The 14,219-nt window shown below is 30.5% G+C and overlaps 1 protein-coding gene across 6 annotated transcripts in view; it reads left to right on the forward strand.

The window, feature by feature from the left end:
- Positions 1-1,096: 1,096 nt before the first annotated feature.
- LOC115887803 (monocarboxylate transporter 14-like) overlaps positions 1,097-14,219 on the forward strand; it is a 22,527-nt gene continuing 9,404 nt past the window's right edge. The window contains exons 1-7 of one of the 6 annotated variants that reach the window (XM_030907310.1): positions 5,143-5,237; positions 6,880-7,945; positions 8,005-8,242; positions 8,298-8,477; positions 8,536-8,724; positions 8,883-9,104; positions 9,178-9,254. In XM_030907310.1, the coding sequence (XP_030763170.1) occupies positions 7,185-7,945; positions 8,005-8,242; positions 8,298-8,477; positions 8,536-8,724; positions 8,883-9,104; positions 9,178-9,183 (1,596 nt within the window). In that variant the 5' untranslated portion in view covers positions 5,143-5,237; positions 6,880-7,184 and the 3' untranslated portion in view covers positions 9,184-9,254. Of the gene's footprint in view, positions 1,366-5,141; positions 5,238-6,628; positions 6,801-6,879; positions 7,946-8,004; positions 8,243-8,297; positions 8,478-8,535; positions 8,725-8,882; positions 9,105-9,177; positions 9,255-14,219 lie in introns of those variants that run through there. The other 5 variants (XM_030907311.1, XM_030907306.1, XM_030907303.1 and 2 more) reach the window with 5 other exon arrangements.

A 14,219-nucleotide genomic window follows, 5' to 3' on the forward strand; every position in this document is an offset into this window, starting at 1 on the left:
AGAGGTCATCCACGTAGTCAAATATATCCCTCAAATGGCAATGGGCAGGACACCTGGCAAGACGAACGGACAACAGATGGACCACAAAAATTACAGCATGGTACCCACGAAGAATTAAGAGACCTAGAAGAAGACTGAACCTGAGATGATGATGAACCATTGTATTAGGAAATTAGCAGGGATAACTTGGGCCCGCATAGCTAACAATAGACAACAATGGGCCCAACTACAAAGAGAGTATGTGAGGGAGGCTATACCATAATTGGAAATGGTTGAATAAGCTGAAAATGGTGATGATGATGATGATGATGATAAAAAAGAGAGTGGCATAGAGAGTAACAAGAATGGTAGAAGAGATGCAAGATATTCAACAAGATCACTAGAAGTCATTAGAACAATTTGAAGGTTTATTGTTGATGAATTGATAACAATTGGCAATATAACATAATGGCTTAGTCAAGGTGCCAATAATTAGTATGGCCAATAAATGGTATCTGTTATTTAGAAAAGGGAATCAATTTAGGAGTAGTAGGACTTAAAAATAGATACTTTAATGAGATGTACTGTAACTGCTGAACAAGAATTTGTGTTTGGTTTGGTTTAGAATTGTTAACAAGAATTACAAGTTATTTCAAATGTGACGAATACTTTTCATTAACTTTTTAGTATTTGTTCATATACTAACAAGTTAATGAAACTTATTCGTTCAATAAATAGTACATTTTTACGTTAATTTTTACATACCAACAAAAATTTTTACTCTTAAGTTGATTAACACTTTTTCATTCACTACTTTAATTCTTACTCTATTTTTATCATTCTTCTACAAATACTTCAACAAGACTAACAATTAACAGCAATGTAAATATATTAAATTAAATTTATTTATAATTATAATCATAATACATAAACAATTGTTAATTAAATATTTCCATACGCATCTTCTAATAAGTACGAGTTGAGTTTTATGTAAAACATGAATTGTATGTTCAAGCTGAATGTTGACAGAAAATGTTATCTCCGAATTAATAATCTAGTTATTTGACTAACAATTAGCACAGATAAAGCAAGCAAAAGACTTTTTATATAAAGCTATCATTAAAACAGTGAGTGACATCCAGGTACAGATTAATGTCTGTTACATAAATATCGTTTAATATTTCATAATTTCGAATGCTACTATAAATATATAATGTTTATAAACAAAGTATTATTACAAAACAGAAGTAAATTCAATTGAAAATTACCGCTGACCTTGAAGGTAAAAATTAAACGAGTATCCAAATTTGTTTCATAACTGGTTTTGAAGTCATTGGTATAGGCAAAGAAGATACGTGTGTTCTTATTGATCAATTATTATGCTAGGTAAGTACCTTTTCTTTTAATAACCTTAAGCTATTTTTAAAGCAATTAGCTATACAGACTATTGAAATAAAAACTGAATATTTTGATGTTTATAAATGATTGATTTACATGAAATTATGCAGATTAAAAATCAATAATCAATTTAAAAGGAAAATGTTATCAATTTCGATTAATACACTTAATATGTAAGTGCTTTTCAATTGAATTCATTGACCTTTAAAGTAGGTTTGGCTTGTTCAAAGAAATGTGTGACTGTGTTCCAATATTATTTGATTATGGATGCATGTCTGTCTAGTCTGTCCAACGCGAGGGTCATTTTAATTAACAAGCGAATTAAATATGCTGTCATTTTTAAGATATCGTCTGTCGAAATCTTTCCTGACTTTTAATTCAAATAACTAATAAAAACTATTATAGTTATCCCACAAAAGTCTGTAATTCTTCTACACATAATATTGTTCAAATATGAACATATTTTTAAAAAATTATCATATAATTTTATGAAAAAAAATTTGTTCCCGGGAGGCACGTATAGCCGCCCATACTAAAATAATTTATTAATAAAAAGTTGATAGGCAGTTCTTTTAGTTTCAAAAAAACAGGAATTTTTTCGATTTTTTTTATCTCAAAAACTGCGACTTTGACTGATTTTGATGTTATTACAAATTTTGTTGCAAATATTATTCTTAATCTTAAATTGAAAACCGCGTTTCACTAGCTACTGTAATTTTGGAGTTACGATTTCCTAAAATTTTTAACCCCCTCCCATACCCCCTTACCAACCCCCCAAACCCACCAAAAATTAATGGTCAAATTTTCGGGTGCCACAGTATTTTTGTGCCAAATTTGGTTAAAATCGGTTTAGCGGTTTTTGAGTTATCGTGTTACAGACGGACAGAGAGACAGACAGACACCATGAAAATATTTTGTTATTAGGCCATTTATGACCCAAATAACTCATTTTGAGTGAAATTAAAAAAACTTTTTTTTTGCCGATCTTAATAGCCTACCATACCTATGGGTATGGTCGGCTAAAAAAATCACACACAAATACTCTATTAAAAAGGGCATTCATTTAATATCAAGAAATAAATGTTATTTGATGTTAATAAATATTAACCAAATATGAAAAATTACGTGCTTTTTTTGGACATTTTTGTGTGTGTATACAGGGTGGTCCGAATTGTAATCCAGAAACTTCGGCAACAGATTCTGCAGATAAAAATAAGTAAAAAAGTATATACTGGTGTATTCCTGGGCGGGATATTACACCGGGTATTTACAATGCGGTTGTCGGGAGCTTTTTTTATAAAATTATGGTCTTCATTTAAATATACAGGTATAAAAAAGAAAAACGAAATTATTGGGCATTATTATCAGTCCCCACCATAACATCCTTTGTTTATACGTGTATATATACAGTATATATCCAGATTTTATTTATCTACCCGTTGGGATTTACCCAAGACCCATCACTGTCTAAAATACTTCGTTTTAGAGATACAGGTTGTAGAAATTTCATTTTTATTTCGGTTGTTTTTTCAAAATTTCGTGTCTGGGTGTTTTTTGACATGAGAAATTCGATTTCGATGCCATTATGACTCCTACTTGTAGGGGACGCCACCTTTCTTTTCAAGATCTAAATTCAAAAAAAATCGATACACACGTCCTTAAAAATACACAGTAAATTTTAGGTACTTTTGGTGCATTTCAGTTGATTTCAACAAATTCCGACCGCAGCGCCACTCTACGGCAGAAATCAGAAACTATTATTATGTACTTCACGCCACCGCGCCGTCGTGTTAATTCCATTAAAACAATATTCAAATCGTGGTTTTGTCATAATATTTAAGTATTTTAGTTTTTTGCTAATGCAGTTATTGAGACTATAAAACATTCAATAACTAAACTTTCTCGGATATTCAATCTTCTGAAACAACATTTTATAGGTTCATAGTTTCTCATACCGATTTGATCAAAAGCAAAAATAAATTCAAGATTCAAGCAGTTCGACGAAACAAGTGAGTAAACAAAGTACTTGTTATATAATCAAAAAAATAAATAGACATACCGCCCTATACCATTTTTATTTTTTCAGAAAAATGAGATTTGATATGTTAGTATATGACATAAATTAGGATTGATTGGACATATACAATTGTTTTCGGTCACTTCCTGTTTCACCCTAAATGACTACAAATTTTTGATTTTTAAATGGCACCTTCGATATTTTTTTACCTTATTCGATAGAAAATATCACATAAATTGAATGACATATCATATGTAAACTTTTGACATACCTATTCGTTTAAAAACAAATTGCCCTTTAAATTTCAATCTAGAGTGCCATGGCTATGTTAAAAACACTAATTATTAATCAAGGACTCTTGGAAAAATAGATTTGATCGTTTAATGTTTTAGTGTCTTGTCCTGGCCGGTTAAAAGATGCCCAAATCGTATTTTTAATCATATCTCAATTTTTTCAAATGGAACGAGGGTGGTTCATTAGCATATTTGTAAAAAGAATTTTTTTACGAATAATTTGATACCACACACTTATTTCGAGTCAAATTATCGTTATGAACCGCATGTTATAATTTCAAATAAAGCATATGCGAAAATGTCAAAAGTTGACATATGATATGTCATTCTATTCAGAGTGTCATTTTCTATCAAATAAACTAAAAAAATACCAAGGGTGCTATTTAAAAATCAAAAGTTGTAGTGATCGAAACAATTGTGAAATTGCGAAAAGGAAGTGATCGAAAACAATTGTACATATATGCCAATCAATCCTAATTTATGTCATATACTAACATACCGAATCTCGTTGTTTTATCTGAAAAAATAAAAAAGTTATAGGGGTGAGCCACTTTTGAGACGCACCCGGTATACTATGAGAGGATAAAATATAATTTGCAATATTAATGGTATACTTTTTTTTAATCAATTAGATTAAATGTTTTATGAACATCTTCTAAAATTATAATTATGTACATTTAAAAAATTTCGTTATAGCCAAAATAGCCCCCAATTATGCCCCACTAGCAAAACCGGTAATTAAAACTATGCTCGCTACCGTAGTTGAACTCATCTAAAAAGTGTTTTTAACTGGAATAATAAATTATAATACAAGTTAGATCTACTGAAGATATCAAAATATTTACATTTTTATTTTTATTTTTAGAATTTTTACAAATTATACTTCCTAACACTTTTAGAATAATTAAATCGATTGTTTACGATATTCTCGGATGGTGGCAGCACCGGCAGAGAATGCACCAAGACTATATCTCTACATATTCATAAACCCAGTATACATTATTAAAATAAGGGACAAATCTCATATTTATAAAGACATGATATTTTAAATATTTAGCTAATTTTGACATATCACCAATATTATTTAATTTAATTCTGATAAAATATTTTCTTTTTAATTTTAAAAATATTCCATATTTTTTAGAATTTATGTTACGTATTTTTATTATTTATAGATTAAGAATTAATTATAAGCAATAAAATGGGTTAATTATTATAAACAATCCTAACTTTACATATCTATGCTTGTTAATAATTTAATTACATATTTATGATCTATTTCAATATGTTATATATTACAGGAATTAAAAATAGCAATAAAACTAATATTTTCCCAATAGAATCCCAATACGAATTAATGTTTAATCTCGAAAAAATTTTGGTTGATCAGGACTAGATAAAACTTTGTCGTCAGTAAAACGATATCTATATATAGAGGCTTACTATACATTTTGTTTCATTATAACTTTATCACTATATCAGTACTATATGTAGACATACAGTGGTTTTCCAGATCTTAAATACAAAATACACATTTTTTAAATTATTGAGTAAGTTTTGTTTTGATTTCTTAATTGACGTTACTAATTTATCAGTTATTTAAAAAATAATCGAAGTTTGAATTGTTAATTTTTCTTATCTTTGTAGTGATTCACTTGAATATGTGTACTTTCTGGGAATACGTATACATATCTTAACTCAGTTATTAATTTTTGAGTCAACAAGTTTCAAAATTGTAAACATATTTAAGGAGTGTGTCTAGCCATATTTAATTATCAATGTTCGAAAAACATTTTAATTGAAATAAAAAATAGTGTTAAATACTAAAAAAGCTAAAAAATATTAAGACGTGGACTCCTGGCAACTCCTGGTTGACTTTTAATGTAATCTAAATTTGCATTTGCAATATACAAAGTGAGTCTTAAATAAATGCAAATATTTTTCTGGGTAGTATAATATTTCGACCCCAGAAACATGATGTTTATGAGGTTTTTTTCGCGATTTTTTTTTGGAAAATTTGGAATTTTTTGAAAAAATCTTTTTTTTTTTATTCTTTAGCTACTTGCAATGTATAATACTATGATTAAAAAAAATAAGCACGTACAACATTGTGAAATAAAAATAAATTTCAGTCTATTGCTTTATATAAAACTTGAATATGTGTTTTAGTTTAAGTATACTTTTATAATAAATGTGGCTCTAACTTTAATAGGACATCATCTATATTTTATAATAAATAACTTTTAAGGAACTTTTTTCAACTTTATAGAGTTTCATTTTAATTCTTTTGAAAAATAGTTTCACATTTATGTATCCCGAGATGTATCCAAATATTTGAACACAACAGGGCATGAAGATATACAGGGTGAATATTAAATAAGTTCAAATATTTTTAGGGGTAGTATATTTTGACCCCACAGTAGTAGTATTTCGAGCCCTAAGAGTAGTATATTTCGTAGCACATCTATAAAGCTTTTTTGCAAACAATTTTTTTGGAAAAATTTCGAATTGTTTGAAAAACAAGTAGTTAGTTAGTAAATTAAATATACAGAAAAATATTCAGTGGTTCTCAAAATTTCAGCAAAAGTTATATATGTTTTTAATTTTCAAAGTGAAATAACTCGGTTATTTTGGTAAAGAGAAAACAATGTTTTTTTTTATCGAGATCTACCAGCCCTAAAAAATTTGAACTTATTTAAGACTCACCCTGTATATAAAAAATCTATTTTAAAAAATAATAATTTATGAAATATTCGAATATTTCAAATATAAACTTTATAGTCACAATTTTATATTGTGCTATTTTCAATCTGTCAATGAGACATAATAAAGAAATTATATTTATGGACTTATAATTACATAGATAACAAAAATTATCAAAATACTTTATCTAAATCTTACGGAATAATAAAGAATATTATAATTTATGCTGTAAAGTAAAATATCTCAATAGAACGTTGAATTCAGATGTTAAAAGTAGCCAAATATTACGAAAACCTCACCAGTTACCAGTAACGAGATCAAACTGGTTGTTTTTTATTTTTAAACTCTATAGAAATTTTTTTTCAGTCACACATTCAATTTCAGTGTTATGTAAAAACGTCCGATAATATGTATGTTTGTTATTTTTATTCATAACCGAACGCGATAATAAATTTTATTAATATAGTAAGTCTGTTATATTTGTTTTAGGATTTTTCCATACGATGATATTGCTCTACCAATTTTGAAGAAAGTCTGACAATTCAATTAGTCCAATTTCTCAAAGAGAACATCCAAAGTTCCGGTACTTGATGAGAAATCACAGGAATAAACGCATCTTGTCTACAATTCCAAACATCCAAATAGGACGCGATCCAAAACTAAATTTCCAAGGCTGGTCCAAACGCTGGATTAGAAGCTCCAAGCTGTTTAGTTTATACATTATACCAGTCAATTGAATCGAAAAAAATCGACAATAATTATTTTTGCCTACTACGAAAAGGTATTAATAGATCATGGAAACCAGCAAACGTGCACCTACAGTATCCATGTCTGCAGTGGTACCTTCCTTAGAACCTTTGCCAGCTTCGAGCTGCGTTGTGCCAATTGACAAGGAAAGAAATGATCTGAAAATTGAAAGGAATACTCTTTCCAGGTCTTCATCTCTAAGTTCAGAAGATGAAGATAAACCTGACATCCCTGATGGAGGATGGGGATGGGTTGTTGTTTTTGCTTCGACTGTTCTCTCTATGATTGCTGACGGAGTTGCATTTTCCTTTGGACTACTTTACGTAGAATTTCTTGAAGAATTTGGTGCTTCTAACAGTGCCACTTCCTGGATCGGAAGTTTATTCATGGCAGTACCACTTCTAACAGGTCCAATAATGAGTGGCTTGGTTGATAAGTTTGGATGCAGATGGATGACAATCGTTGGGGCCCTGATATCCGCTTTAGGATTTATAATTAGTTCAAACTGTTATTCTTTAGGAATTATGTACCTTACCTTCGGAGTTCTATCAGGTTTAGGACTGGGGTTAATTTACGTAACCGCAGTGGTATCGATAGCCTTTTGGTTTGATAAAAAACGCACATTAGCTGTAGGATTGGGAGCCTCTGGAATAGGAATAGGAACATTTGTGTTTTCACCATTGACCACCTTCCTAATCAACAAGTACGAATGGAGAGGAACTACTTTAATTCTAGGAGGTTGCTTTTTAAACATGTGCATCTGCGGTATGCTCATGAAAGATCCAGATTGGCTCATTGAACAGAACAAGTAATATTAAATTTTATTATTATTGCGATTAATAAGATACTAATTTTCTTATCTTACAGAAAATCTTCAAAGAAGTCACATAAATCCAGTAAAGCTAGTTTAGAGATGACAACATTTTCACAGAGCCCTGCTATTAACGTTGAAAAACTGAAACATATATTAACAAGTGGAAAAGATGTTGAATTTCTGTTACATACGGTGGAAACAACTGTAGAAAATAACGAAGAAAAAGATAAATTACAGAAATATTTCACATCCACTCTGAATTTACCAACGTTTATCAATGAAAACGAAAAGGTTTTATTTCTATATTTTTAATAATTTTTTGTGATACTAATAATTTTGATTTTAGATTCCTCCAGAAGTTTTGAAACTGTTAACTGAAAACGATGTTATTCAACAGTATTATCCCAGTTTATTTTTAAACAAGCCTAGCTCAGTTCGTCGGTTAAATAGTGTTGAAAATGGCTCCAAATATGTTAATCCTAATTCTTTCAAAGAAGCCAAATCTCAATGGTCCGATTCAAAACAAGTAATTACAAAAATATTATTCCAATTTATTTAATTCTAATTTTCTTGCAATTTTCAAGGTATCGTTGCCTGAACAAGATGAGGCATTGCCCCATGATCCTTTATTACATGGGAAACACTCTAAAGCACCAAGACACTCCTTGAGTAAGAAAGGTGCAGTTCTTGGTACTAATCGTTGGGCATCTTCTAGTTGTCCAAACATACACAAAAGTTCTATGAAAGCATATTCTGTTGAAAAAGACGAAGAGGTTAGTGCCAATTTATCATATTTGTTAATAATAATATTTATAATGTATTTGGTTGAAAATGATGATTAATAATTATGTATCCAGCATTGTTATACAATTACCAAAAGTTCTAGAGACTGTTTTCAATAGAGATGTTAACGAATTAAACTTTTTTTTAGAAATGGTACGACGAATTAGTTGAGTTAGTAAAGGGCATGTTCGACTATTCTTTGTTCTTAGAATTACACTTTTTCTTGTTATCTTTATCGACTATAATCCTTTTTGTTTGGTTTATAGTGCCGTATTTTTATGTGGCAGAGCTTATGCTTAAACATCAATACACCAACGAGGATGCTTCATTTACAATATCGAATATTGGAATTGCTAGCACTATTGGAATGGTATGTATAATGTGATCTAGAAAATAGATTTTAAGAAATATAATATTAATATCTACGAAAAACCTTTTTTTAGCAGTAATTCATTAGCAAATAGGCAAAATATTGTTACTGATTCCGTGGGTTCCTTAATTCCAAACACACGATAAAGCACTTAACCGAATATATTTTCCAACTATATACTCTATACTACTTAAATTTTTAATTACGTAAGTTTTCATTCGAGAGCTCCGTAGCATTCTTTTTGTGTCTAGAAAGTTCTTTACAACATCCGGGATTTTCCACTTTTGTCCAAGAGATGGCGCGCTACTGAATTCCCGAAAGATGTTGCCACCTTTCTTGACAATATAAGCGGTTTTACGCTCTTCCGACAGATGTCGCCATACCCCTTTACAATATATAGTCCGTCTAGAAAGTATCCGGAAAAAAAGAAAGCAAAATTACAATTATCGATATATATTTTTAGAACTTGAGTTAAAAAAATTATAACAAATTGCTAATTTTATTTACTTATACAACCTCCATTTAACTCCAAACACTTAACTAAACGGTTTCGAAACTAGGTCCACACCATAATATTCAGTGGCGGTAGTCCAGGCCTGTAAAACTGAGCGAATCAAATCTTGTTTATTTCGTGAAGCTGCTCGTTCCACTTCAATCTTCATTAGTTCCCATATGTTTTCAATGGGACTAAGGTCTAGTGAAGCTACTGGCTATGGAATTGTTGCCAAATGGTGTTCTTGCATCCAAGCTTGAGTACAGGCAGACGTAGATATGGCATCTTGCATTATCCTGCTGAAATCGCCACCCTTCTGGATATAAAACATGAGCCGTTTCAAGAAGAAAACCATTTAAAATATCACAATATTTTGTACTATAAACAGTTCCATTAACTATACACAGAGGTGACAGCCCTCGTATCTCTGTTATTATGGATGATATCGAGAAGCTGAAAACTGATTCTTATAGAACTTTTACGTAGAATACAGTGACGTAGTCGGTTTTTCTACGAAAAAAATATTTTCGAAGATATGAACTAAAGTTATGTTTTTTCAAATAGAACACCTTGTATATTTATAAATCATATGATCCGCCTTGCTATGAGCTTTTTAAAAATATATCACTCTATATTTGTTTTCACTATTTACTGCAATATTTAAAATATATAATTTTCTTATTAGTAGGCCGAGATAAATAACAAAAAATCAATCCAAAATGGTATTTACTAAAATAGTCATACAAATATTAAAATTTTATTTGGAATTGATATATTTTACTTTTGAACTATTACCTCTGAATCTCTGAATATACTTTTCTTTTTTTATAACGGAATTTATTATAACGGACAATATCTAAAAGCTTGCATTATTAAAGCATTTTCCAGGTGTTCGACATTGTCTTAGTTGCCACGATATATTTCATATTTCCAAAAATCCCCAAAATCAGAAATCGATGGTCGATCATATGGATCCATTGGATCCATTTCATCGATTTGAGAAATAATAATTTAACAAAATTCTAGTATTTTCGTTGTATGTTAAGTTGTGAGGGGAAGCCCCATCTTGCTGAAAGTATATTTCACATAAATTAGCTAAAGGAATATTTAAAAGTCCCGATACGATAGCTTCCTAGATTTACAAACAGCGGTAGAGAGTTAAGTATCTCTAATATATAAAGAATTTATTAGTGGCACCCAAAATAAAACAAGAGACAGATAGCAGTATACTTTTAATAATTTCTTAGTTTCTTTTATTATCAATCATGGCCTACTAATAAATTTGATCGTTTAATATTTTTTTAAATATTGCACTAAATAGTAAAAATAAATATAGAATGATATATAATTTTGAGAAGCCTATGTCAAGTCAGATCATATAATTTATAAATATTCAGGGTGTTCCATTTAAGAAAACATAACTTTAGTTTATATCTTTAAAAATATTCTTTTCGTAGAATAATCTACGCCACTGTATTCTAGTTCTGCAATAAACAGTTTTCATCTTTTCGATACCTTTAACAATAACAGAGATATAGGGGGTGTCCCAAATTGCAAAATTTTCAAAAAGACCCTGTAGCTCTGAAACGAAGAGGGCTATGAAAATTTTGTTTACAGCATCTTTCGTTTGACAAAAAAGTGGCATAGGTTTGTACAAACCGCACCCTTCTATCTTTACGAATAACGGGGATACCGTATGATTTCAACTAAAATGGGACATCCTGTACATAGTGATGTAGATTAGTGAACTAATATTTTTTCAGGCTAATAGATATTGAAATATAAAACCTATTGACAGAAATTGCTTTAGTTCCCCATAAAAACAATATATCGTAGTTAACAGTAGCCGCACATAAACAACAATCAGTAGCAAAGTTAATGTTAACTACCTGCATACATCGAAGTGGTAGAAACGTAATTAGTTTAGAGAAATACTGCGTCGTTGAGAACGCCCAACTATAAATTATTGAACACTCAGACAAACTAATTTGCCAAATGCAAAAATACAGCTTGTTCCGTTAATTCACTGAGTTTGTATTGAGAGACAACAAAATATTTTGCGTTTATGACTATTGTTGTTTTTACAAAATAATATTTTCTAAGATCATAACTGTTATAAACTTGTTTACTATATTTCATTCGTCGGAAGAATGAAAAAAAAAACAGAATGCTCACAAATCACTTAAAACGAGAACACTTTTTGAATGCTTTTTTCACAGATACATAGTAATCTTTGACATATTAATATTACGTCATTAATTAAAGATAGGTATATTAATATAATCTAATAGTACCTGTTTTCCATCTTTTCTTTTTTTGGCATTATCTACTAGAAAGAGGTGAACTATAAAAGTTGAAGGAGTTCATTCACATATTTAGGAACGGTATTTATAAGAAACCTAAATACAAACAAAAATTAATATATAAAATAATGACAGGAAATAGATATACATACATACATACTGCCATTACTCGCTGGCGAGTATTTGACACGCATCAGAAGATGGTCACGCAAGGCGTTTTCTTTCATGAGCTTTTCTGTGACTGAAAAGCCCGATACGTGATGTTATCTGTCTACCGCACTCCAGACATTCAAAAATCTCATTGCTTTGTTGCCTCTTTACTTTTTGGTTGTCGCTGTTAACTGACTTTACAATTCTTCTCCATTCCGTTCTATTGTGAGCTGCCTCTTCCCAGTCATTCTGCTTGTTAATTCCCTTTAAGTTTTCGTGGAAAATATCCTTGAACCTTTTGAGTTGTCCACCCGGCCTTCCCTTACCGTCTACAAGCTCACTGTAAAGCAGAGATTTGGGTATGCGGTTTTCTTGCATTCTGCATACGTGACCAGCCCATCTTAAGCGAGACTTTGTAATCATGACTTCAATACTCTTACAGTTAGCTTTTTCAAGGACCGATACGTTCGAGACATGATGGAACCATTTTATTCTTAAGAGTTGTCTAAGATGTCTCTGTTGCAACTTGTTTAATGCGTTCATGTGTCGGCGGTACGGCACCCAGAGAACTGTTAGGAGCAAAAACATATCTTAATGTTTAAAAGTCAGAATGTACGAAATAATAATACAAATAGTACTATACCGGGTGGTGCATCGTCATTGGAAACATAGGAAGAAGCCATGGAAACAAGTTCAATTGTCGTTGCTCTTAGAGATGTCAAACTGTCACATCCAAACTTAGTAAATTAAAGTAAACAAAAATTGTAAATATGAACTTTTCAAATGAAGAAAAAGAAAAGCGTGTTGGATTATCGGTTCAACTTTTCTTGGCCATACATTTTCGAGGATTCATTCACCGGTGAGCGTTACTTAGTTTTTTAGAGAACGATTTTTAATACACGTTAGAAAAGTTAAATTTAGATACTCGCGCATCAAAAAAATGGTTTCAACATGACTTTCATTATGACCCCCCCCCCCACATAATGAATAAAATGTTAAAAATTATTTATATCATAATTATGCAAACTCAGGGATAGGAAGAGGTGGACCAATTGCATAGGCCCCCTGATCAGGGATCACCTTCAGGTTTTTTTTATGCGGTATGGTTGACAATTAGAATCACAAAAGAACTTATGAATTAAGAGAGGCACTCGAAGAGGCGGTAGAAAACTGATAAAGTCGACCGGCCATTCTGTAAAAAAAGCTAGTACCTATTTCAGTTTTAAAAAGATGCATTTATGTACTCAAACCTATGCGGGATTTTTTGAACATTTTCTAAAATAACTTAAAGTGCATGTAGTCATATTATTTTTTTAAGTTTTAGTTTGTGTAATGTAAACTGTAAAGAACCTTTAATAAAATATTCTGTCGTTTTATAAGTTATAAATCATAACAGAATAAGAATACCATGTCAACTAAGTGAAATTAGTCAAGAAAGATAAGAATTGGCGATAACTCAGTAATTTTTCGAAAAAAAAATACAAATTATAGCTTATATCGCTAAAAACTAACCTAACCTAACCAGCTATGGTTTCCATTTGAAAAAAAAAAACATATATTTGTGTCATATGTCAAAAATGACAGGCTTTAGAAAAAAAACAGAAAACACGGTTTCATTAAGGGTGTGATTATCTACAACTTTTATCTGAAAACTTTTTGTCTAAAATAAATTATAATGGAATTAGTTATCGGTCATTTTTAAAATAGCCGAAACTTGTTTTTTTTCGAAATATCTAGTAAGCCATGAACTTTTTCAAAAATCTGAAAGGCGCACATTTATAACCCCGCAAAACTGCAATTCTTTCCCCATCTAACCGACACTCTATCTCCAGTAGTTTCTGAGATACCCATAGAGAACATTGTAGAAAACTTACCCTGTATATTAGTTTAGTTTTAATCATCTGCTGATGATGCTCACATATAGTTAGCGAAACGCGCATCCAGTGCAAAAGTACAGTGTTTTGGTGTATTGTGGTGAATTAGTGTTTTATGTTGCTGTTGTAACACCAAGGCCTCTAGTAACACTAAAGCTGTAATAACAACTATAATTTAGTAACATCTACAGGTGCTTGAGCAATACATTTATTCGTTTAGAGCCTATGGGTATTTTAGTTATAATTTTTACATTTTTAAATTTTTGGAAATAATACAGGCTTGAACAATGCAAAA

Source organism: Sitophilus oryzae, unplaced genomic scaffold (genome assembly GCF_002938485.1).
Source record: "Sitophilus oryzae breed Bouriz unplaced genomic scaffold, Soryzae_2.0 scaffold_637_pilon_pilon, whole genome shotgun sequence".
NCBI classification, from domain to species: Eukaryota; Metazoa; Arthropoda; class Insecta; order Coleoptera; family Curculionidae; genus Sitophilus; species Sitophilus oryzae.